We start from the raw sequence: 27,982 nt of genomic DNA, 5'->3' as shown, positions 1-27,982 counted from the left end.
GGTAAATCATTTCGTAAGAAATTGAGATACATTGCACCATTCATATGTCCCTCAAAAAAGTATGGACCAATTACATATTCTCCAATGATGCCTCCCCAGACATTTATCGACCACCTATGTTGATAATCCACCTGTCTCAATAAGTGAGGATTTTCTGTCGCATAATAATGGTAATTATGTCGATTTACAAATCCATTTTTATGGAATGTCGATTCATCCGACCATAAAATATTATTGAAAAAATATTCGTTTCGACGAATTTTGTTCATGGCCCAATTGCAAAATCTCACTCTTTTCTCGAAATCAGCATACAGTAGTTCTTGATGTAACTGAACGTGGTATGGATGCAAGCGATGTTTCTTCAATACTCGTTGCACTGATCTCTCACTTATATCCACTATTTCCCCAATTTGTCGTTGACTCCTACTAGGATCTTCTTCAACAGCAAGAAGAACTTGCAATTCATTATCTTCATTAGTAGCTGGCTTGATGCGCTCATGTTTGGAATAATTAATAGATCCAGTTTCAACGAATCGTCCCAAGACCTTTCGGAAAGATCTTTCATCTGGATGCCTTCTATCTGGATACCGTTGAGAATAAATTCTACTTGCCAATAAACAATTCCGGTCTGATTCACCTAATATGAAAATCATATCAATCAAATCACTTTTTGATAACAACATTCTGATGAAATTATACCGACAGTTCAACTTCACGATTGACTAAAAATTTCAATATTCATTTGCAGCCAAATATTTTGTTCTGTCATTTGCCAGACTACTTGATTTCCAATAAATATTTCATTCGCTGAAAGGTTGTTTTAGACCGAAAGAATATGGCACAAATTCCGAGATTTTTGAAATTATTGTAACTATTCAAGAACGTCCATTTTGTGGTGTAATTCGCAACTTGTTTATCTAGCAACAGGTAATTTTAGGAATGGGCGATATTTTAAGGAAAGGGTATTTTTTGTATATTCTTATCAGTCGTCAAATGGATTTCGCTTTGAAAAAATGACCATTTTTCGAAAGAAATGCTCATTTAAGAAAAACTATTGAACTTAGCCATAGGGAATACTTAATGAAATTTGTAGAGGTTTCGTTGGCGCTTCTTATGGATCAATAATATACAGGGTGTTCCATTTAATATAAGGAAGATTTTGCAAATTTTCATTTACAATATTTGGCAAGCGGTTTTTCATACCCTGTATATCACAGGTCGATTTCAGATATATCGTTTGAGAGAGTTACCAATGTAGAATATTCGACCAAAAAAAAATTTCAACTGGACTTGGCACCACTTTATAATTTCAAATATTCTGAGTGACGAATATTGGAAAAAAAACCTGTCATGCTAGATATCTCGAAAACCGTCAATATTTTCGAAGTGCAGATATACATAAAGTTTATTTTATTTTCTATGAAGAAACCGAAAAAGCGATAAAAAATATAGGTTGCCATTTAAAAAGACACAGTTGGGATCCGCCCAGAAAAAATCGAACACCCTGTGTGACCGCCAATATTTTCATTTTGTCGAGCTCGAGCAATAAGGTAATATTATAGAAAATTAGATTCCTATCTGCTTCCTATATAGAGATATGGAACACCGCGCCACTGTTGCAGGACCCTGTATATATATATATATATATATATATATATATATATATATATATATATATATATATATCGAAGGCATTTGATTGTATTTCGCATAATATTTTGCTTAAGAAACTTTCCTATTATGGTATCCGTGGACTGTCCCTTGAATTCTATGAATCCCATTTACACGATAGATCACAGTGTGTATCATTACATGGGATTAAATCGAATGTAAATCTGTCAAACATGGTGTGCCCCAGGTTTCTGTACTGAGACCAATCTTGTTTATACTATATATAAATAACCTATACTACCATATACTTCCTGAAAAATGTTTTCTTTTTGCGGATGATACCACTTTGGTGGACTGTCACGGTAGTGTTAATGATTTGAGTGTTTCTGCCAACGCCACCATGAAGTCTGCAAGTTAAAAAAAAATCTGTTTAAAATCTGTTTTTTCCGTTAACCAGCTGTCGCACCCCTACGAACGACAACCCTCAGAAGTCGAAACTTGTGCGAGCTAAGGATTGACGAGGTCTTACCTTTTAACGTGTGATTCCTAACACGGGTAGGACGATAGCAAGTGAAGATCGATCGTTCAGACTAAGGCTTGAACCACCGACCAACACGGCAGTCAATTCGAGTGAGTGAACAAAGCACCCACGCCGAACCGCTTGGTTACCGACCGACCAACTGGTTTGTTTCTGGTTTCTGTAACTGGTTTGTTTCAACTAGACTTCTCAATGAGGCTAAAAATCAAAATCTTATAATTTCCACAAATATGTATTTAACCTCGGGTAAAAGTGGTAAGCTACTGGGGATTCATATAGACGACAGATTGAACTGGTCATGTCATGTTGACAAACTGGCCAAGAAAATATCAAGTGTAATATTTATGATTCGTAGGCTGGAAGATTTCATCTGTATCAGAGCGGTCAAATCTTCGTACTTCGGACTCTTCCATAGTCAAATAGTATATGGCATAGTGTTGTGGGGGGATTCTTGTCATTCCAAAAAAAATTTATATTGCAAAAAAGAGTTGTACGTCTAATATCTAATGCCAACTTTAAAGATCATTGTCGCCCACTTTTTATTCATCTCAAAATTATGCCGCTTCCTACAGCGTTTGTATATGAAACATTGATTGAAATTCATAAAAATAAACCAAAATACATTTTACAATCGCAACAACATGAATATCCTACAAGATCAGGAAATCTGATAAGAACTGAGAGATTCAGACTGAGCACCTCATAAAATAATTCACTTCAAGCAAAAACTGAAATATTTTTTTTTGAATCACTGTTTTCATTCTACAGATAAATACATGTTATACAACATAGATAATTCATGTGACTTTGAGTGAGTAGTAATTGTTCTCATTTTTAACATTAGTTGATTGATTGTTTTTATTATTATGTACACTGTTCTGTTATACAAGCATTGTGATAGTTTTATTTGTATATATGACGTCATATTTATAAATTTTTGTGTTTTGACTTGCTACAAATGTATCACGTAGCCAATAAACTATTCTATTCTATTCTATTCTATTCTATTCTATTCTATTCTATTCTATTCTATTCTATTCTATTCTATTCTATTCTATTCTATTCTATTCTATTCTATTCTATTCTATTCTATTCTATTCTATTCTATTCTATTCTATTCTATTCTATTCTATTCTATTCTATTCTATTCTATTCTATTCTATTCTATTCTATTCTATTCTATTCTATTCTATTCTATTCTATTCTATTCTATTCTATTCTATTCTATTCTATTCTATTCTATTCTATTCTATTCTATTCTATTCTATTCTATTCTATTCTATTCTATTCTATTCTATTCTATTCTATTCTATTCTATTCTATTCTATTCTATTCTATTCTATTCTATTCTATTCTATTCTATTCTATTCTATTCTATTCTATTCTATTCTATTCTATTCTATTCTATTCTATTCTATTCTATTCTATTCTATTCTATTCTATTCTATTCTATTCTATTCTATTCTATTCTATTCTATTCTATTCTATTCTATTCTATTCTATTCTATTCTATTCTATTCTATTCTATCCTATCCTATCCTATCCTATCCTATCCTATCCTATCCTATCCTATCCTATCCTATCCTATCCTATCCTATCCTATCCTATTCTATTCTATTCTATTCTATTCTATTCTATTCTATTCTATTCTATTCTATTCTATTCTATTCTATTCTATTCTATTCTATTCTATTCTATTCTTTACTTTGTACCTGCTCCGCTGTGGACCAAATCAGATTTTCAAAGTTTGGTAGAACCAAACCATCTGCACTGAATGATCACTCATCATATAAACTAATCGGCTTCATCTAGAAGCTGAGTTTATTTGGTCGAGTTTGAATAGGAGTCAGCCACAATAAACCTTTGCGGACAGTCAAACGCCGTTGGCTCCTACCGAGCAACGTCTAAATTGGTAGTAAATTGAGAAAAACGACTCTTCCCGATAAAAAGATTGTCTCTGGTCTGGATTCCTGGCCATACTGGCCTGGAATACAATGAGGTTGCTGACTTCCTTTCAAAAGAAGGTGCTGTACGCTGCTTCATCGGACCAGAGACTGTCATTGGCATCGCTTTATGCTTTGCCACATAAAGATTGAACACCTGGATGGCAAGAAGATTTATGGACTCTTAACAGAATATTTCAGGATTGGCTCACTTCAAGGCGGTTATTCACCCTTCGAAGCTTGATACCAAATAGTTGTAGGACGACATTAGGGATGACCTACGATGTCTAATAGGCCTTCTTACAGGTCACTGTCGATTGAATCATCATATGCAGCGACTCGGGCTGTCTGAAGATAGTGTGTATCGCCTTCTTTTGAAAAATGATGAAATAGCAGAGCCCATACTTTGTGCCTGCTTCGCTGCGGACCGAATCAGGTTTTCAGAGTTTGACAGAGCTGCACTCTTACCATCTGACCTCACCATATAAACCATATAAACTTCGTTGAGAAGCTGGCTTCTTAACGTGAGTGTTTTCAATTTCATTGTCATTGCTAGGTCTTACTTCCTTTTTATTTTTGGAGTTTTCATTTTGAAAGTCTTTTTTCATAACAATCACTTGCTTATGTCCGTATGAGATACACTTATAACATCTAGGTCCTTCATTTCTAAACCTTTTGTCTTTAAACCGCCTCAGAACTATAAAACGTACTTTCGCTTTCAGTATTCGAACTTTCAACAACATTATTGAAACAAAGTTGTTGCAAAACTCTGTTTTAATAGTGTCTCCTGTGATAGTTACACCCGAAACTTCGATGCCCACCATAATTTGTCCATATTCTTCTGGTGAACCTGCCAACAAAAGAGTTCCTATTCATTCTTCATATATATTGAAACCTATCAATTCATTGATTTAGTTTTAAGATGTTTTTATGTATTATTCTTATTGATGTTTAACTATAATTCAACTCAATTTTAGGTTGCTTCAAGGGCAAATATTAAATGTCATTCATTTAAATTCGCTGCTCCGGTTATTCAAGTAGAGACAATTCGATGTTTTCAACAGATGATTTCTTTCCACATTGTTTTCTCAACAGACTAAAATTATAGAATGAAAGTCTGTAATATATAAAGTGAAGTACATTGCAATAGCAAGTGATTTTCACATCTAAATTTGATGAAACAGGTCTGAGAACGAAACATTTATGGAGCAGCGCGATAATCTCAAAACTGTATTCTAACATTATTTAACATGTCAGGTATGACCGACCTAATCGCAAGCGTTATTCATTCTCTTAAGTCATTCAAATCTGCCGGACAATAACTCGGTAATGTGGTGGTGCTTCATCCTGCTGAAACAATATCGTATTCACTGGAACTTGAGGGTTTCCTGGATAAGGATATGAATTAGCCAAACTTGGAATGACATCATTTTGAAGTAGTGCCAAATAATTATCGCCATTCAAGTTGCCCTCAATAAAGAAGGGACCAATGATATGCTTTCCCACAATCCCTGCCCAAACATTAACCTTTTGAGGGTATTTCTTGTCTTCTTCTCTCATTCAGTGAGGATTTTTCGTTGCCCAGTAGCGGCAATTCTGCCGATTAGCATTACCGTTAAGAGACAAAGTGCAAAGTGCAACATAACATCTTCTAATTGGATGATATTGTTATCCAACATGTCCATCATTTGCTCACAAAAAATAAGTTTTTTTATCAAAATCGTCTTCCATGAGCTTCTGAGTAGGTATCATTTCATAGGGATGCATTTTATTTTCTTTTAATACGTTTACTATCGATGTATGGCTAACATTGAATGTAGTGAATGGCTGTCTATTCGATGTTTAGTCCAGTCATTATAGTAAGTTCATCTCGGAATTCGAGATACCCAGCTGTAAGTCTGTAAATACTTGTATATTGACACCCTAAAAGTTGTCTCAAAACCTACATATGGTAGGGTGTAAGCAACTATTAAATTTCAGAGTCAAAGGTCACAAAAATCGGTTTTTTTGCGCTTTTTTTGGAAATATCCCATTTCCTATGGGTTTTTTGCTATTTGTATTTATTATCAATATTGTAGAATACAAAATTCTCTACAAATTTTGTATGAAAAAATTTTTTATACGGTGAACCGTTTTCGAGATAGAGGGCGGAGAGCACGCGGTAACAGCATCACTTCAGGTCAACCGGTGCCTCCGGTCGAAAACGCGCCATATGTAGTTGATGAACTATTGATAAATCAATGATTATGAATATTTGTCAATTTTTATTAACTATTATATTATATTTTATCATTTTTTTCCTAACTTATCCACTTTTTATTCAGTATTAATTTATTTAACAACACTTACCTGCCCATGTAATTGCAGAATTGTTAATGAAAATATAGGAATTATATTTGAATTTCAACCTAATTAATATTTATAACTTCTTACATGATGAAAAAAAAAACAAATAAATTATGAATTAATCTTTTTATTAAAAAATATCATTGAATACATTTATTTTTATTGAAAGGAAAGAAATGGAATAAAGGGTACAAAAACTACAATTTATAATTTTAATCATCTTCTTCCTCTTCATCGTCGTCTTCTGGCTGCTGGTAAATTTCAAACTGGTCTTCTTTATCGTCTTCAACGACATTTGTCTCAAGTTCTTCCATGATTTCGGGGTCAAAGGTTCCATCTTCGTTAATGTCGCTCTGATATGGTAGAGCATTGAGACAAGCTTGCCCATTACATTGGCCACAAGCTAAAGAGCATTGCAAGCCCGCTTTCCTGCATCCGCATCGCGAACCACAACCACTCTTGCAGTTGCAGAAAATTGTATTTAGCAAATCTTCTGGAGCAGGTGGTAAAATTGTCATGATAGGCTCCAGAAAATCGTTTCGCATTGCCCAACCCCATATCTGGGATTCCAAATCATGTCCTAACCAAGTTTGAACTTGATAATATACACAGTTGAAATATTGATGAGCAGCTGCACTTGTTGGTGGAATATTTGAAAGCTGCACAGGTTTATTAAGTTTTGTAGACTTGACGTAATGCATATAACGAAGATGATCGAGACTTTTCACAGATTTCGGAGCATTATAGACTGCCAATAAGGTTTGAGTTCCACTCTCTAATAATCTCTGGGCCGAACAATTTTCTTCCTCAAATGCTGCAGCTAGTTCATCCAGTTTCTCAAAAACTTTTAAAAATGATTTTTTTCCCTTTTTAAAGAGCGCAGAAGTTGTGTCACAGCCACTTAATGCGTGCAGAAATAAAATATGTTTTTTAGAATGAGGATAATTATCAAAACTTTTAGTCGAGTATATCTCCGTTTCTACATTACCTTTCCCAACTTTTTTAAAGAAAATTTCTTGTTCGTAAGACAGTGTACGCCCAATTAAAATGAAAGTAAATCAATATCTTGTCCTATCATAACTGCAGTTTTTTTAGACTTTGATTCTTCAATTGCAGTTTCAACAATAAGAACATCCGCATCATCTCTGGCTTGTTTAGTAGTAATATTTGCAGCTTGTAATTTTTCAATTAACATATTAATGAACTTATCTTTAACGTATTCCAAAAACACTTTGTTATTTCGATTTGACGTAGTGGAAGAATTTTAAAATTTATAGATTTTAAAGAGGCACTAAATTATTTTCTATTTAAAATGTCATTAGTGTAAATGGGAATGTAATTATATTATGATTTAAGTTTTTCTCTCAATTATTTTTTAATTTTAGTAAACGGTTATCAGTATTATTGAATATATATAGATTTAATGCATGAAGAAAATGATAAAATATAATATAGTTGATAAAAATTGACAAATATTTATAATCATTGATTTATCGATAGTTCATCAACTATATATGGCGCGTTTTCGACCGGAGGCACCGGTTGACCTGAAGTGATGCTGTGACGGCGCGCTCTCCGCCCTCTATTTCGAAAACGGTTCACCGTATAAAAAATTTTTTCAAACAAAATTTGTAGAGAATTTTGTGTTCTACAATATTGATAATGAATACAAATAGCAAAAAACTCATAGGAAATGAGATATTTCCAAAAAAAGCGCAAAACACCGATTTTTGTGACCTTTGACCTTGAAATTTAATAGTTGCTTACACCCTACCATATGTAGGTTTCGAGACAACTTTTAGGGTGTCAATATACAGGTATTTACAGACTTACAGCTGCGTATCTCGAATTCCGAGATTCTTACCTAATTTAAGCTTAAATGACTGGATTTGTGCGTTTTCCTCAAACTCAAGCATCACATCTCATTTGAGTTTATCACTCATTACATTGGCAGCTACTTTTTTCATCTGCCCCACATGACCAAGTTCGCGAGCTGTTTTTCTGTTTTGCTTATTGTTACTTGAGATATGGGCGGTAAATTAGAAAATTTCTCATGAAATAGGCGAGCTACTTCCTGTTTTATCTCCGTAACCAACCATTTGTAAAATTGTTATTTTATGCATTTCCGTTAATCTGCTCATTTGTTAGACTTGAAGTTAACGAACTTTAAACCTTGATTAAAATACTGACTAGCAATGTTGTAACATACAAAACAAGTTGACAAGGCGTTTTAAAATAACGTTCCCACGAAAATTATTTAGTTTTTTTAAAGGATTCGATCTAAAAAGAACATTGCTACGGTTATTGCTCATTTTCTCATTATCAATACCTCAACATGCAATAAATTTTGAGTGTATTTTATGGAATTTCGGTAACCACATGATTTTAATTTATTTTATCCCAATTATTACAATGAACTTGAAAGGCAATAACATTTTTGAATAGAGAATGAAGAGACCTTTCAAACGATATATCACAAACCTCTACCTCCTTTTAAAAAATTGGGGGTTGTATCTGTCACTCGACGATGGTTGATGGTAGGGATAGCATTTTTCCGTTGAAGTATGTCAAATTATAATTTAAATTTGACGTGTTTTGGGATTTTGTTAAAATATGCACCGTAACCGATATAATGAAATTATTCTATTCGGCGTTTACACACTGTATGTTGACCTAAAGAATGAGAGTTTTGCTAACATCTGTCAGATATATGTAAGAGTGACATAGAGAATCAGAAAGTCTCTCATATCTTTTATTCAATTGTTAATCATCTCCTGAAAAAAATAACGCTGGCCGCCGCTGGTCGTTGTCAATCGATTGTGACTTGGCCAAGATATGTAAATGTTTTAGTGCTATAACTAAATATATGTGTCTATAGTTCCCCAAAAATCTTTTAGATATCTGATGGGGCAACAGAATTCTCTTTCTCCAAGTCTACATGTATCAATCACCGATACGGAAATCTGCTATTATTGATAATTGAATGAATTGAAGAAAACTGTCGTTCACAAACAATGTTGCAATGTTCTTACACAAATCGAGCTGAGCGCTGTTCACTTTCAAATCCATCCCTTCATATTATAAGATAAATTGGTACCAACATTCGTTAATTTTTTCAGAAATCGTTTAATTATGGAATGGAATGAATATTCGAAGAATTTGGGGATCCCTTGTTCCGATAATTTTTCTTTAGTGATAACAATGGGGGAGCCAGTTGTCATAAGAGCCTGGAATATTGCTGGTTTACCGGTTGACAAATATAGTGTTGAAAATGGCATCATATCAACTACAGCAAGAAGGTGGCCTCTTATGATCGACCCTCAAGGTATGTATAGGAGCTGTTGGTTTTATTCTTTTACCGGTAATCAACTTCGATTTTTCATTATTGCTCCAAAAAATCGTCGATAAGACGATAACTGTTTTCTTCGCAAAAAATTATAAAAAAGTAAAGAAAAAATAATTCTGGTTGGCATTTATGCGATATCAATGTATAACATGTAAATGAAGCCAGTTCAAACTGTAAGTTCTGATAGAATATAACGTTTCTAAGTGGATCCATACTATTGAGAAAACATTTTCTGAAAATTATATTTAACGAGTGAAACCTGTTTTGAAAATGGTTAGGTAGTTTTTGAGTTCATCATTTTCTAATCAACTTATCAATTATGTTTGAAGAAAACCTGAGGTATTTTCTTCATTCTACATATGGAAATATCTATTATTTAATGATTATGGAATGGGACCCAATAAAGCCCTTATTCATGAAACATGTTTCTGGAATCATTGCGTTTATTCGAATGTAACTGGGTCGATTTTCATTACTACTGCTTGAGAGCCGCCTGTCTTTTCGTTTGTCACCTTTTTTTGTCTTCCGGATTTTTACTTTTGAATCACGTTAGAGGCATTTTAAGTGAATGTAATCTGTGATTACCTGATTGAATATAAAAAGTTTTGAGGAAAAGCCCACTTGACACAACTACTTCCATATATATATATATATATATATATATATATATATATATATATATATATATATATATATATATATATATATATATATATATATATATATATATATATATATCTACCGAATATAGTGCTTCTTCCGGTGTTCCAGAAAGGCCAAATCTGAGATCGCTGCTCTTTAATATCTTCATTAACGATATTGCAGATGTTATAGATGTATATTTCCTTTTGTATGTTGATGATCTAAAACTATACTGCCTCGTTGAGAACATATATGATTGTGTGAACCTCTCAGCAAACTTAGGACGGGTTGTAGAATGGAGTTATCGAAATAACTTCTCGCTAAATCCGGATAAATGTGAGATCATGTCCTATAGTTTGGAAACGAACATCTTGATCTTTGATTATTCAATAGAAAACGTTTTCCTTGTGAGACCAGAAACATCTTGGCGTCACATTTGACACTGCACTATCATTTAATAGTCATATCGATTATATTGTTACCTCCTCCTGTCGTTTGTACGGAATAATTACACGTAACAGTAGTGATTTCGAAGAAACTTTGACCTTCAAAACTCTATTCTATGCTTTCATAAGATCAAAGTTAGAATACGCGTCAGTTGTGTGGAGCCCCTTTTATCAATATCATATACATAGAAGAGAAGCAATTCAACGACGATTTTTAAAACTGCTAAGCCTAAAAACTGATGGCATTTATCCGCCAATAGGAACAACCCACTCTGAATTGCTACAAAAGCATAACTTATTCAGTTTCGAAAAAAGGCATGAATATTATACTGTTGTACTAACCTATAAAATTATCAAAAGCATAGTTGACTTCCCAACATTACTGGAAAAGTTTATTATTTGCATTCCTAGAATCTGTTTCAGACACCCGAGTACTTTCTATAACATCTTTCTATAACATCTATAAACATCTCGCACAAATGTTCTGGAGAATTCTCCGATCCATACCATGTGTAAAGTGACAAACTCTGTTAGTGATAATTTAGATATATTTAGTTGCAAACTGTCAGATACAAAATCCCACTTCTTAAAATAATTGTTTTGTCGCCTATTATGAATATAAAATGTGTAGTCTTTATAGTCACCTGTTTGTGATGTATTTATTATACTGTTGAATTTCACTAGTTGGGACTTCCATTGTCTGATATACAAAATTATTTGAAATTAAAACAAAAATAAAACAATTGAACAAAAAATAAAAATAAAGAAACACAAAATGAAAATAAAAATAAAAAAGTTGAGAGATTTCAAGCCAAGTTAGTTCACGGCGTTTCGATCTACAATCGATCTACAATTGTCTTCGGGTGATGACTGGACTGATTCCTCCGAGAGATGACTATTTATGGGTCGTTTGAGTACTCTTCAACCTATCCCCGCTTTCCATATTTTCTGCTTCACTGGTTCAGTGGGAGATGACCGTTTGGCGAGAGTTGGCCATTTTTCGCCCGATGCATGATGGGTTTCCATATGTTGCGTATATCTACGCTGGCTTGGCTGAATACGTTGTTGGACAACATGTATGCGGCTTCCTTGAATGTTCGCATTGCCGAGCACAAGAAACACACACAGCGAGGTGAAACCAGCAAATCAGGAATAGCAGACCATGTTTGAATCCATCAACACAACAGCGAGTGGTCCCAAGCTGAGATCTTACACAGAGAGGAACATTGGTTTATGAGAAAAAATACTTCTCTGCATGATCTACACATCTTTGTGAAGAGATCATTATCAAATGATTTGCTTTCTCACATTTTCTAGTATAAATATGGAGAAGTAGAAAACCAGAATCGTTCTTTCCCAAAGATTATTATTATTATTGAAGCAAAATTTTTGAATATTACCGAACTACAAATTTTTTAGTAATGTACTCTGATGAAGGTCTCTGTTGAAATACTGATACTGAGATGTTGAAAAAGAGAATCCGATCAATTTTAGACCTACTAATTGGGATTTGAAATTTCTCAAATATATTATTTGATGTTCAATATACTGAAATATACAACATTCATTTTCAATTCAAATTGTCATTTCATGAAATTTGTTCAAATCTAGAAATTCAAATCAATGAGAATGAAAACACACTTTCTTTATCCGATGAATGTAAATTTTTGGGACTCACGCTATACAGGGTGTCCCTGGACTTCCTCTTTTCCTCTCGGGAATGTATAGATGGGGTCAAAATATCACCAGTACTTCATATAACTTTTTTTCCTAAAATCCTTCGTTACCAAGTAACGGGCCCTCGAAGTTACAAAATGAAAAATGTTTTTCTTTGATAACTTTTCAAGTGAATATTCAAAATCATCCAAATTTTGGTAATTGACTAAACAAATGAATTCCTTCGATGAGCTTTCATGCAGGAGTCAGTTGTTTTGCTACAAAGTCAGGAACGGACTACCCCCGATGGTCCACACCCCAAAACTTTGAAATGACAGATATTTCTCAATATTTTTCAACAAATTAAGGTTACTTGGACAATTTCATGAATAAAAGTACTCGTGTGGAAAGTCGATCGGAGCAACGAGTCTTGATAAAAATGTAGTTTCACTCGACGACATCAAACCCGCTCCTCCACCATTATTTGAAATGAATAATTATCAAAGCAGAAATAATAATGATAACGTTAATTCAACAACATTTATCCTGAGATGTCTACCATTATTCGAAAATATTAGTTTTTAAGGAAAATGGAAATGATAGGTAAAATGTTCATAACGAATTTTTATAATGCAAACACGTTTAACAAACGAAACTCAAGAGCCTCAAGAGCAAACAGAAATGAAAAATCCGCTACAGAAACTGCTCCTCGATATGACCACCTTCTCTCTCTCTATACATTTTCTAAGTCTGCGAAGACACCCTCTCTGTATTTGAAATAGCATTCCAGGGTCGTTTCGTATGGCTTCACAATGTAATGTTATTCTATTCAACAATGCATCTCTTGTGTGAATAGGTGTAGCGTAAACAAGGCTTTTTAGATGCCCCCACAGAAAGAAATCCAATGGATTTAAATCCGGAGACCGCGATGGCCATGAATATGGCCCACCTCTACCAATCCATCTATTGTGGAAAATATGGTTCAGATGGTCACGCACAATCAAACTGAAATGAGGAGGAACGCCATCATGCATAAACTACATATCTCTTCGGGTTTGCAATGGAACATGTTCCAAAAGTCCATTCAAATCGTTCTGAATGAACTCCAAATAACGTTCTCCATTCAATCGGTCCTGTAGAACGAATGGTCCTATAAGATGGTTTCCTATGATACCAGCCCAAACATTCACGTTGAATTTCCGTTGGTGTTTGGTTTGCAATATCCCATGGGGATTTTCTTCGGCCCATATATGGAGATTATGAGAGTTGATAACTCCATCTCTACTGAAACCTGTTTCATCAGTGAATAAAACTCGATTAATAAAAGTCATATCCTCTCTTTGCCTATCCATGAACCAATTGGCATATTCCAGTCGTGCTGGAAAATCTTGAGGTGTCATGGCATGTACCTTTCTGATGCTCATTGAAGGATCATCAGCGACGGCTTCCAAAATATTTTCCTCCAATACAACGGTACGTACAGTCCTAGGAGCGCCCTCACCACCTCGTTTTGGCAAAACTGTACCTACAATAATATCGAAATAAAACAACGTGCTCAAATTAATTATCAATTATTACATACCTGTCTCCCTCAAGCTGCGATCGACACGCTCGAATGTTTCTCTTGACGGTACCGTTCGATTGGGAAAATGCTCGGAATACAGACGACGAGCTTCTGCAGCATTACAAAATGCTCGTCCATAAAATACATACATATCTGCATATTCATTGAATGTAAACTGTTCGGCCATATCAAAAAAATTCAAAATATCCTATAGAATATTGACAATATAATGATAGTCATATGACAACGCACCACTCAACAAAACAAAATCGCATTCCAGTTTCTCATTTTTTATCAAAACTTTCTAAAAGGTTTTTTTGTCAACATCTGTGAAAGAAATGGAACATAATTATTCCCTGGATATTTTTCACCTGATCATGTGCAGCCGTTTTTGTAGTGCATTCGTTTGCTTTTTATTAGTATAGTAAATATTTTTTCCGATGTGCGTTTTTTCAGCTAAATTTAGATTCGTGTTAAAGAATTTCTCCCATAAAATTATAATTATCAGTGAAACTCCTCAACAGTTTAGCTGTGAAGAAGAATTTGAAACATTCGAATGTTGAGTTTCATGAGATTCAGATAACTTATCAACACGAAACGTGATTATTCCACACGTATTATGTACATACAAAATATGGAATGAATTCGATATTTCATAGTAGAGTAGCTTGTTAGTTTAAAAACACCACGAATCTACAGAACTTGATATTTCTTTTGAAAAAATATCTGCTATCACAATTGAGACTTAAACTTCCATATAGGTACTGTACTTTCTGTTTACGACTTCATTTTAGCTTACTTTGTATTATTCCTGTTATAAATGTTGTTGAATTAACGTTATCATTATTATTTCTGCTTTGATAATTATTCATTTCAAATAATGGTGGACGAGCGGGTTTGATGTCGTCGAGTAGAACTACATTTTTATCAAGACTCGTTGCTCCGATCGACTTTCCACACGAGTACTTTTATTCATAAAATTGTCCAAGTAACCTTATTTTGTTGAAAAATATTGAAAAATATCTGTCATTTCAAAGTTTTGGGGTGTGGACCATCGGGGGTAGTCCGTTGTAGCAAAACAACTGACTCCTGCATGAAAGCTCATCGACGGAATTCATTTGTTTAGTCAATTACCAAAATTTGGATGATTTTGAATATTCACTTGAAAAGTTATCAAAGAAAAACATTTTTCATTTTGTAACTTCGAGGGCCCGTTACTTGGTAACGAAGGATTTTAGGAAAAAAAGTTATATGAAGTACTGGTGATATTTTGACCCCATCTATACATTCCCGAGAGGAAAAGAGGAAGTCCAGGGACACCCTGTATAATTGTCTGAACTGGAAGAGTCAGTGTAATAAACTGATATTGATAAGTTCTGTTTCGTATCTGATCTGACGAAATCTTAAGCTGATATTAACCACTGAATAGTTAAATTATTACTGTGCACCTATAGAATCTAGAATCAGATAAGGCATTTGTCTTTGGGGAAGCTCTTCATTGGCTCCAAATGAATTCATTGCCCAAAAAAAGATTATACGGATTTTAGCAGACTTTAATCAGATAATCTTCTGCAGAGATTTATACAAACATTTGAAAATTCTAACCTTCTTGTATATTTTCATTTTTGAAATGTGTGTTTTCATTCACAGCAATAGGTTGAATTATGATCGCATTTCATCTTACCATAATATGAATACAAGAAAGTGCAATGATTTTTACATAAATCCCGTCAAATATAATATAACCGCTAACTCACCTTCTTACTTGGGGCTACTTTATAATAAACTGCCCGACCCATTGAAAACTACTGATAGAATTCAGGTTTTCAAAACCACGCTTGAAAGGTTTTTATTAGAACATAATTTTTATACCATAGATTAATCTCTCAATCTTCCGTAATTTTATTTCTCTATCACATTAATTTAATGAAGCTGGAGTTGAACGAAGTCGATATGTTTTGTCCATCATTGTATGCATATGACAATCTTTCATATATGTTTGGTTTAATTTTACTCTAAGTATTATTTTATGTATGTGTAAAAAATGCTATTTGACCTATCCTATAACTTTGTAATTTCTACAGGATTAATAAAGTCATTTGATTTGATTTTATGTATACACATTCACTCAATTTATTTCAGGATTATAAATTTCTTTGTTTGTTTCGTTCATTTCGTTAGAGAAAACATAAACATTCAACTTTGATCCTTAGTGAAATGAATATCATTGATAATAATTAAAATGATATACAAACCAAATAACTACTGGTTAAATCATGTCGCTCAAAATTTGAAGAGTAACTAATGAAATCTCATTTAGGCGTTGATATATATAAAATAATCTTCCTAAAAAACTAAATCAGAATCAAAACAGATTTTGCTCTCTTCCTCCAACAGAAATTATGATCTTTATATTACACTTCTATTGTTTCATACTTATTTTCATTTAGTTTTCATTGTATGGTTCACACTGCATTGCTCAGGTGATCAGTATTTGATGAATATTTCCATTTTTAAAATATGTTTTGTATTCAGAGGACCTAATTTCCTGTATTTATTTTCACGAATTCAGTTGAGGTCCCATTTCTAAACGTGCATGTCTATTGGGGTCATTAAAGAATGATGATTTCAATACATACGGTTATTTGGATTCTGCCTTCTTCATTTCGAACTATCACATAATTGTAGATTACCTCATCTTTCACAGGACAAGCAAATAAATGGGTGAAAAATATGGAGAAGAACAATAGACTTCAGGTTATCAAACTAACAGACCAGAACTACATTCGAGTCCTAGAAAATGCAATAACTTTTGGAACACCTGTTCTATTAGAAAATATCAATGAAGAAATCGATGCTATATTAGATCCAGTTTTGGTGAAAACAATTTTCAAGTCTCAAGGAGTCTGGTATTTGAAACTTGGGGACAATGTTTTGGAATACTCGTTCGACTTCAGATTTTTCATCACAACCAGACTGAGAAATCCTCATTACCTGCCAGAGATTGCAGTCAAAGTGACTCTAGTGAACTTCATGATTACTCCACAAGGATTGCAGGATCAGCTTTTGGGAATTGTTGTTGCTAGAGAAAAACCGGAATTGGAAGAGAAAAAGAATGCGATGATTGTTGAAAGTGCCAATAATAAGAAAATGTTGAAAGAAATCGAAGATAAAATATTGGAAGTGAGATTTGTTTTGATTCTTTTGGAAAACAATTGATATTTCTATTTTTTTTTTCGATATTGTAGTCTATTCATGCTCAGTCACGCTGAGGTATAACTTTTTGCAGGTCTTATCATCTTCAGAAGGCAACATTTTGGAAGACGAAACAGCTATAAAAATATTATCATCTAGTAAAGTTTTATCCGAGGATATTCAAGAGAAACAGAAATTAGCTGCAGTGACGGAGAAAGAAATCGATCAAGCGCGTAACGGATACGTTCCAGTTTCTAAGCATTCTTCCGTATTATTTTTCTGTATTTCTGAATTGGCCAATATTGACCCCATGTACCAATATTCGTTGGTCTGGTTCATCAACCTGTATAACCAATCCATCATCAACAGCACAAAATCTAATGTTCTGGAAGAACGATTGGGTTATCTCAACAGTCATTTTACCAATAGTATATATAGGAATGTATGCAGATCGTTGTTCGAGAAGGATAAGCTGATATTTTCTTTCGTTTTGACCGTGGGAATTCGGAGATCTCAGGTAAAAAACTGTATATTTCCAAACATAATTTAGAACAACTCGAATCACGGAGTTCGAAAGTGTTTATACAATTTCCTCAACTACAGTTAATAGTTTCATAACCAACACAATTTCATGGAAAACAAGGAGTTATGAATATAAGTGAAAATTATCTTTCCCGAGAAACATACATGTTTATAGTAGAAAAAAAATTCGAAACTATAATTAAGGTAAGGTCACCAAAAAATACCCAACTTGATTTTTTCATCACTCAATCGGATGGTTTATGTATAAAAATCTGATTATCGATTGAAATATTTCTGAAGTAAAAGTCCTTTACGCGCGCTTGATTTGGGGAGTAAGCTGATGAATGCGTGCCACTTTTGCCAGTTCTCATACTATGTATGTCAACTACTTATTTTAGATCATTGTGTTTCAACCTCAATGATGCTGTATCTTGAATGACGTCACACGGCCTTGAGCTGTGTTTACATCATATTATGATATCTGATAATATTCATTAATTTATTCGGTAAATGTCTCTCGCACATTTTCTGTAATTTTTCACATTCCATAATATGGAAAAACGAAATGGGTTACTCCATAGTCAATTTACTTTTTATAATTTCGAAATCATATAAACTCAGTGGATAGTACAAACTGAAATTGTCAAAACATTTTTCTAATTCTCATAGAAAAAATGATTCCACATATGGGTTAGTTATAATAGTCAATTCAATCAGAACTTACGGTGTAATCGCCATTCATTCTTATCGTATTCTTCCTTCTATTCTTCTCGTTCTTGAATTCCTCGTGCTAATAAAATTTTTGATCCATTAACGCATATATTACAATCTTCAGCATCACTCCTGGAGTAGTAATCAACGAGGCAAATTATATTTGAATTTTTTTTGAATGACATGCTGCTCATTACGATTCTTCTTATCTCCCTATACCTTGAAAACATGATAGACTTCCTCAATGGTTGCGGAAAAAGCTACATTGTCTACGAATAATCTAGTTGTGAATCCTAATAGTCTTTGCTTTTCGTCTTTGGAATAATCAACGAAATTATTCCGATGTTTGCTAAGAGCTACCGAAAATGTAACATGCAAAGCCATGATGATATAATATTTTATTAGTGTGAAGTTACCCACAACTTATCATCCACAGTTTATAACGAGGGACAATCGAACAGGGTTTAGAATGAGATTTGCGAACAGTGTTGCCAGATTGCAAATATTAATAAAATTTTACCTGTATATTGATGTTATCATTTTAAAAACACGATATATTATTGAAACATGTCGAATAAATGAGTCAGCTTTCAAAAAGTCAAAACTTTCAAAAACTTTCTTTCCCAAAAAAATTAATCACTCCTAAAAATATAACCCCTTCAATTCAAATGAGTCAGCATTCTACATAAACTCATTATATCAGCCAACTGTCCGTATACAAGCAGTAATACCGAAAAAAATGTAAAATAAGTGTAAAATATTATTCAGGAAAAATTCATTTGTACCGAAACAGGTAGCGAATGAGAACTGGAAAAAATAGTTTCTCGGTAAAAATTTTATGACTTGTAAAAAGTATGTCATTTGAAATATCCTGCGTTAAACAATACGGTGCGAAAGAAAAAGTTCCGTATATTCAGAACTGGATTACTCATAAAAGTATAATTTTTCACTTATCAAGAATAGTTTGCCGATGAAAATTTCTGAATATATTCTTCTGAAGTATATCTATCGACGTGCTCAAACAGAATTGCGTACCATACGTTCCTTGGGTGCGAAAAAAAATAGTTACATATATTCGGAACTGAATAACTCAAAGAAAGTAAAATTTCTCACTTACAAAAATTGGGGAACTGCTTCAAATACAACTTCAAAACCATTGAGAAGTTTATTTAATAAAACTATTCAATGCATTTTTCATATACCTTTCTTAGAATCAATTGGAAGTTTATATAAACCAAAGTGTTTGCTAGATATCGTTTCTATTTATAAATTTAAAGTATGCACCTTTCTGCAGAACGTTATAGAACATAGAAATTTACATGATCATCAAACAAGACAACTCAGTATTTGGTGACAAAGAATCTCAAATCTGCACTTTCCAGAAAATTTATATTTTACAAAGCAATAATTGCAAATAACGAATTACCAAAATGACGTTAAACAAATAAAAATTCAAGATAACATTGAAAAACTATTTGTTTCATCAATTTACACGACCATATTTGTTTTTTTTGCTATTGATTAGACAGATTCTGAGAAATAGTTTTCTTTGAAGTTATATATTTATGTTTGATTATTTCTTGTATAAATACTTCCCTGTGTTTTCCTTGTCGTTTTTTGGCAATAAATGAATAAATATTCCCGTCAGAAAATTATGATAATAGTGAAATTTATCTATCTATCATTTTTCAGGGAAAAATTCACGAAGAATTGTTGACATTTTTATTAACAGGCGGAGTAGCTCTAGAAAATCCGTATCCTAATCCTTCTCCTGATTGGTTAACCGATAAATCATGGTCAGAAGTTGTAAGAGCTAGCAGTTTGAGTGGGTGAGTATCATTCATTATAGTCAAAATAAAGCAAAGCTCGCTATTTGAATTCTGTAGAAACAGAATATTGGAAATAAGTTATCATCACAGCATGCTGGTCCTGTACCTGAACCTCAAATAAATATGGTGAAGATGCCGCCAGCCTAAAATCCTCACCAAGCAGTGACTTTTTCTGGATGTACCGGATCCTCTTGGATCTCATGTGGATTGGTATCGTCCCTAATTCGTTTGTTTACGTAGTGAACGTTGAAGATTTTTTCGTTGAGAATCAGGGTCAGTTACCGACTGCTCCAGAGCCCAAACAGCAATTCCCCGTCGTTTTCTGTGGTCGTTTACCTTTAGTTCCTGCGTCAGATGAATTTTGTACGTATGCTTGCCTAAGTCACGACGCAAAATTAGCCAAGTTGTGGTCTGCAAAAGGCCGACTTTTTGTGAGCGAAGCGAAATCGACTGCTTCGAATTCTCCTGTACACTCTCACAGACAGCGGTGATGTTTTCGGTAGATCTTACGTTTCGTTGACCTACGGGTGTTGGTCGATCGTTTACTGAACCAGTGGACTCATACGTATTTACCACACTGCGAATAGTCTTCTTGATAGGACGATTATGCTGACCATTTCGACTGATGAAACTTCAGTGTAGTGAAACGTGTCTTGAAATAAATTTATAGTGGTAAAATTGTATAATTGTTCTCATGGATAGGGTTATTGATTTTCACCAAGCAACAGGTCTGTGTTCATAATGAATTTCATTGTGTATAATTTTGACTTTTGACTATTGACTAATTTGACTATTGACTTTTTCAGCATGGAAAAGTTTAAACGATCCGTAGAGACGAACAATGCTGCTTGGAAAGAATTTTATGATGTTTTCAATCCTAACGAAATTCCTTGCCCATTTCCTTTTCATGAATCAAGTGGACTGATAAGACTTATAGTTTTACGGTGTATAAGGCCAGACAAAGTTGTTCCTGCAGTACAGGTAAGTGAAAGTCTGTTGAGAAGAAAACTGTTTTTCCGTTACCCAGCTGTCGCCCCTCTACGAACGACAACTCCCAAAAGTCGAAACTTGTGCGAGCCGAGGACTAACGAGGTCTTACTTTTCAACGTGTGATTCCTAACAAGGAAGTACCTACATAAACTGAACAATTCGGGATACTCATAATGAATATTTCAAAAATGACGTGATAATAAATATAAAAATAATTCAATAGCTTTGAAGCAATGATAACAATTTTTTTGCTCTGCAAATATTCAACAATAGAAGAAGTGGCGATGATGATTCAATTCACGAAGTAATCATTTGTGGAATTGACACAAAACTAAAACTGTCTCACTCTAATCTTTCGGAAGATGCACCATTAGAGAGAATGAGTGGGTCTGTTCTAGACCTATTGCTCTTTGGACGGCCGATTTTGGACGGCCAGTATAAAATCAGCCGATATTTTATTGGTAGCGGGTGCTTGCACACTCACCGGATTTTTATCGGTCATACAATCAGTTGCTTTGTTGTCGAAATTAGCACGCACTACCAAAACAAAGTTAATCCGTAGTAACTACAATTTCACCGAGCATTCGAGACTGGAATGGTCGTTAAAAAATCGGTGAGTATGCAAGAGTGTATTTAGTCATGTACGCCACTACTTCCTGATTCTGCCGGCGATACAGTGGCAGTGGACGGCTGCTCACCGGTATTTTACCGGCGACGATCACCGGTCGGTGTGTGTTCCAGGTCCCGTTCCCACATGTGGTTCACTATTGGAATTTGGACGACCGGTATAAAGTCGGCCGTCCAAAATCGGTGTGTGTGCAACTAGCATTACAAGTACCGGCACTTCTTACAAAATGGGCAAATGATCTCGCAAAAAGTTCGTGTAGGATTCACCTGTTAATCTTGCTGGTAGAAAAAATGGGCCAATTAGGTACTCACAATCATTGCTACCTGAACGTTCAGCAAAAATTATTGCTGAAAATGACTTGCTCTAATTACGTGAGGATTTTCGTAGGCCCAAAACTGGCCATTGTGATAGTTCATAATAGCATCTCGTGAAAAATTTGCTTTGTCTTCGTAAATAAAATATTTGGTATGAAATTATTATTGTGTGTCATGAATCAACCACCTGCAAAACATTTACTTTGGGTAAAAATCTCGAGGCAGTAAAACTTGGACTTGCTGTATGTTATATGGATATGGGAGGTTTCTTTTTGGAACTGTCCATACGGTTTTTGGGCTGACTTCCAGCTGCATTGCAATTATTTGAAGGATCTTTTCATATCACATTAAGTAACTCTATACATGGATGTGAAGATCATGCAAAGAAGTAACTTTCAGACACAAACTGGAATTTGGACGACCAGTACAAAGTCGGTCGTCCAAAATCGGTGTGTGTGTGCAACTAGCGTAACAGGATAATGAATAATAAATATGTGATGCCAACTTGTCATCTTTCAATTTATACAAGACCAATATCATGACTTTTAATGAATCGAAATTTTCAGTTCATATCATTAAGTTATGTGGGAAAGTTCAAGACCTATATCAGAATCTCTCAAATATACCGCAGTTCGAAACGCATATTTTCCGCTTCGTGAATCGCATCTACGATATGGTATTTGTTTCTGGGGTGGGAGCACCCGGAACTAGATCGATTGTGTTTCTATCATCTAGAAAAATTCTTTTCAAAATGTTTGCTATGCAAACTTCTGCAGACTACGCTTCTTGTCCCAACACTTTCTATCCCCTCTGCAAGACAAATCAATCAATCAATGTAATGAAGCTGTTGAACCGTCTTTTATCATCGATTAGAACACTTGATAGCAAATTACTGTTTCGCGAGAAGTTTGGGAAACTTTCACAAATGAATTTTTTGATGATGATCGCCAACATATTTTGATTGTCATATATATACAGGGTATTCCATATTCGATGGTCTATTAGACGTATCTGGAGAACAGAAAAAGATGACAGTTTGTAAATATTTTCATCGCCGCATTGTTGCCACATCTATATGTAACCGACATCAACTTGGAAATTTCAAATCGAACACCCTAGATTATATCATTTTTGAATTCTGCATCGAAATCCAAGTTACTTTTGTGAACCATGTTTTTTACCTATCTCTCACCGTTTTTAATGTATTAATTATTTTGTAATTTTTTTGGCGAAAACATTAAAATTTAATATCGCATGAATTACCTGATACATCGAACTCAAATTCTGTTAACATTGAGATAAGGTATGGTGGTCATTATTTCAGAACGAAACAAGAATCTTATTATATACAGAGTGTCTAAAAAATACGTCTAAATTTATATCTTTGAAAAACGACCATAACAAATTTTTTTCAAACGGAACACCCTGTATATTATTCAATCTTCAAATTCAGCCAACCAATGCGAACATCTTCATTCAATTATGTCCTATACCTATCTCTGACCGTTTATGAGATATGAACTATTTCTATGCAAGCATAAAATTCCAACAAAATTAAAAATCGAGTGCATAATACACACACTCTCAAAGATTTAGCCAAAACCTCGATAGATAATAACATTATCCTGAGGTGGGTTGAAGGGCACGACAGGAGTAAAGGTAATCGCATTGCCGACTCTTAAGCCAAGGAAGTGGCTGGACTAAGAATTTTAGGACCCAGTGGCACCTACGGCCTGATGACTTCGACAATTACGGAACTAGTCAAGTATTACACTCATGCTCACTCCTTAAAAAGATGGGACGAAACTAAAGAATGTAATCTTGTCAGGATCACCTTGGGTGACCCTGGGAAGCTGGCGCCGAAGAAATATTTGGCAATGACCAGGAAAAATCTACGCCTTACGGTAGGATTTTTGACTGGTCACTGTCAACTAAGGAAACACCTCCATAATATGGGCTGGTGAACACACCTCTATGCAGGATGTGTGAACAGGCAAGTCCTGTGCGAGTGCCCGGAGTTGTCGTCAATAAGAGAGTGTGTGTTCGGCGAGTCTTGGCCTACACCTGTCGATATAAAGGAGATGTCTCCCAGCGACCTGTCCACCTTCCTGGAAAGGTCAGGATGGACGACGACCTAGGAGGACAACTCCTCGGGATGATGTACAATGGGTCACATGTCGCCTAAGTGCTGTGGGTTTACACTCACCCTCCCTACTCTACAGATACAGATACACACACTCTCAAAACTTCAGCTTTGCGAAAATGGCGTAGTTCTCGAGCCTTTGGAAGTTTACTCCTTTAGATTGAAAATTGACAAACTGAGATTGTTTTTCCAAGAAATTCTTTTGAATATTATTAAATCAAGCTAAAAAATTCAATACATATGGTGAATCTTTTTCAATTTCCAATCATCTACTCGAATATCAAAAGAGTTTTAAAAATTAATTTCAAATTTCGCAACTGAATTTCGGCAAGGATAATGGTGTACTATGATCTAAATCATATTTGAACAAAAGAGTGGATTTGACAATAACTTGTTTAAATAGTTTGATTGTCATATTGAACAGTGAAGATAGATAATAATAATTATTCGAATTCTGAAAATCCTAAATTCGTTTAATATTCATTTGTCTGACGCGAGGGAATATTCAATCGTCGAAATAATCACTTCTGGGCTTCAGAAAATCCCCATTTCATTAAACAAAAGGGATTCTTACAAAAATTCAGTTTTATGTTTTTTGTATGCTCACGGATGATAAAGATTCTATTTGCATTTATGAAGACAAGTTGAATTCCCAAAAATATTTAGATATTCTGAGATCGACTATTAGTGATTTTATAGACAATTTGCCCCTGAACTTGTATCGGAATTGTTGGTATCACCGGATCTGACTCCCCTAAATTTTTACCTCTGGGGAAAAATATAACAAAGGGTATATAGAACATCCTATCAATGCGAAACAGGAACTGAAAGATCGGGTTAAATGTGCCTTCGAGGAAATCGATCCGTCAGAAATCCGCAGAGCCACGACTAATCACATAATAACATCAATCCCTCAATATTCACAAGTGAATGGTTAGTATTTCAAGCACCTGAGCTATCGAATTTTTGTCATGTCAGCATCAAATGTCAGATAATTGCGAAGCTAGTTTCACAATATTATCTCTTGTTTAGAATTAATTTTGTTAAAGTGTTCGTTCTTCTGTCAAAATAGTAATGTCATACACCTACTATGAAATTTGATTCATGTATTCCATTAAACCTTTCTGAACTAATATAAAGTTATTATTCATTATTCAATGTGTTCAATAAATACATTTTTCGCCGAATTTTGTATTTGAAGTGTTATATTTTTTGTATAGAAGCAAAAAAATTATAGAATTCATATCTCATAAACGGCCAGAGATAGGTATTGGACATAGTTGATCAAAGTTGTTCACATTGGTAGACTGAAGTCGAAAATTGAATAATATACAGGGTACTCCATTTGAATAAAAAATAGTTATGGTCGTTTTTCAAATTGAGACGTATTTTTCAGACACTCTGTATAAAATAAGATTTGAGTTTCGTTCTGAAATAACAACCACCATAGCTTATCTTGATGTTGCCAGAGTTTGAGTTTGGTGTATCACCCAATTCATGCTATATTAAATATTAAAAATACCATGTTTTCACAAAAAAAAACTACAAAATTATTAAAATTTTGAAAACGGAGGGAGATGGGTATAGAACATGGTTTATGAAAGTAATTTGGATTTCGATGCAGAATTTAAAAATGATAATAATATATAGGGTGTTCTATTTGAAATTTCCAAGTTGATGTCTGTAACATGTAGATGTGGCAACAATGCGGTGCAGTATGCAATGCAATATTTTCGAACGATAGATCTCAGTCATGATTCTTCATATATGTGCAACGTCTTCGACTTCGAAGATTCGTCGCAAGTTATTTTCCACTATGAAAAGCAGAAATTAATTTCGTTTGGTCGATAGACCAGTTTCGGGGTGTTTGGACCATCATCAGTACCGGGCATGATCTCCTCAGAATGGTGTAAACCGTCTGAAGAGCAGGTAATTGAAATCCAAATTTGTGCCCTTACAGTAAATTTCTGCTTCCGTCCCGACCGATCTGTGTACCACATGTTTTTGCCAAGCAGTCTGTTTTTTCTACTCTTTTATGATTTTCAGCGTGAATTTTTTGTCAATCATGTATTGAGGTCATGTGGTCTGAGACCATGTTTGTTATTCGTCCCTCCACATATTACAAAATTCCTATATTGCCCGATCCCTTATACGTATAACTCGTGCATAAACATATTCCTCCCTGAAGAGTTGTCCATTTCATTTCTCAAATCTAATTAACTGTTATCATACATCTTAATAGATGCAGTTTTGTTACTACTTGTTGAACAATCACATGTTTTTGGTTCAATTGATACATTTCATAAATATTTTTCAGAATTACATTGTAGAAGAAATGGGTTCATCTTATCTGGAACCACCTCAGTTCAACTTGGAAGAGTCTTATAATGACAGTAACTGCTGTACACCATTGGTATTCATATTATCAGCTGGTTCCGACCCCATGGCGGGTTTGGTGAGATTCGCAGCAGATAAAGGAATTGCAAAAACAAGTCTCATGACTATTTCACTAGGACAAGGACAGGTGAGTTTGTGAAAACAATTAGTTTTATCGTTCTTAAATACAGCGTACAATTGTGGAAACTCACAATGTGCCATATTACAAACAGAAGATGATATAAAAAAATTCTCAAAAATATTTTTTGGATAGGAAGTGAAAAAAGAAATGAAACAAAAAAAACTCATCCCCATCAATACCGTAGGCCCAACCAATCCAAACTGAAAAAATAAATATCAAAGTACCGTTAGTGTCGCTACTGATGGATCCTTCTAGAACTACCTCGTCTTCACATTTTTCTGGAGAGAGAGGCTAGATGGACTGCATATTGACTTGTGCACATTGCCAATTGCACAAATCAATTAAATGCAGAGTGCAACAGACTGTTGGTTGACACTGGAAGTCACAGCATTCTGGAAATGACCTCTGACTTTATGTCTCCAACTGTCAACTACGAACTGCCTTATATTGTAATTTAACCGAGTAGAGGGGTTTGGATCGTCCGAGAGAAGAAAATGTTAAGAGCAGATAGTTGTTGGTTCACAGATGGATCAGATGGATCAAATACACCTTCAGGCTCTGGTGCAGGTGTTTTCATTTGCAGACCAGAGACAGAAATATCAACCTGCCTAGGGACTTATGGGACTGTATTTGAAGCGAAAATCTATGCTATTGAATTGTGTGCGGAGAGATTGGTTGAATTCAACAACACACACAAGTCAATAAAAGTTTTCTCGGACAGTCAAGCGGTATTGAAAGCTCTTGGCTCCTACCGAGAAACGTCTAAATTGGTAGCAATTTGCGGAAAACGGAAGACTTAACAAATTGTCTCTGGTCTGGATTCCTGGCCATACTGCCCTGAAGGGCAATGAGGTTGCTGATTCTCTCACAAAGGAGGGTGCTACAAGCAGCTTCATCGGACCAGAACCTGTCATTGGCATCGCTTTAGGCTCTGCCAAACAAAGATTGAACACCTGGATGGCAAGAAGATTCATGGACTTCTGGTAGAATCTTCCAGGTTTGGCTCACTCCAAGGCGTTTATCCACCGTTCGCAGCTTGA

At 34.5% G+C, this 27,982-nt stretch overlaps 1 protein-coding gene across 1 annotated transcript in view; it reads left to right on the top strand.

Moving 5' to 3' along the window:
• Positions 1 to 27,982, top strand: part of Dnah3 (dynein heavy chain 3, axonemal) — a 184,373-nt gene that overhangs the window by 133,220 nt on the left and 23,171 nt on the right. Inside the window, exons 41-46 of the mRNA XM_074178952.1 lie at positions 9,558 to 9,763; positions 16,800 to 17,275; positions 17,382 to 17,804; positions 20,213 to 20,349; positions 21,156 to 21,330; positions 26,742 to 26,948. Of these exons, the coding sequence (XP_074035053.1) occupies positions 9,558 to 9,763; positions 16,800 to 17,275; positions 17,382 to 17,804; positions 20,213 to 20,349; positions 21,156 to 21,330; positions 26,742 to 26,948 (1,624 nt within the window). The remainder of the gene's footprint in view (positions 1 to 9,557; positions 9,764 to 16,799; positions 17,276 to 17,381; positions 17,805 to 20,212; positions 20,350 to 21,155; positions 21,331 to 26,741; positions 26,949 to 27,982) is intronic.

Source organism: Leptinotarsa decemlineata, unplaced genomic scaffold (genome assembly GCF_025532065.1).
Source record: "Leptinotarsa decemlineata unplaced genomic scaffold, Ldec_3_MD MMD2_tig00004307_RagTag_RagTag, whole genome shotgun sequence".
Taxonomy (NCBI): domain Eukaryota; kingdom Metazoa; phylum Arthropoda; class Insecta; order Coleoptera; family Chrysomelidae; genus Leptinotarsa; species Leptinotarsa decemlineata.
This window is presented reverse-complemented; position numbering and strand designations above follow the sequence as displayed.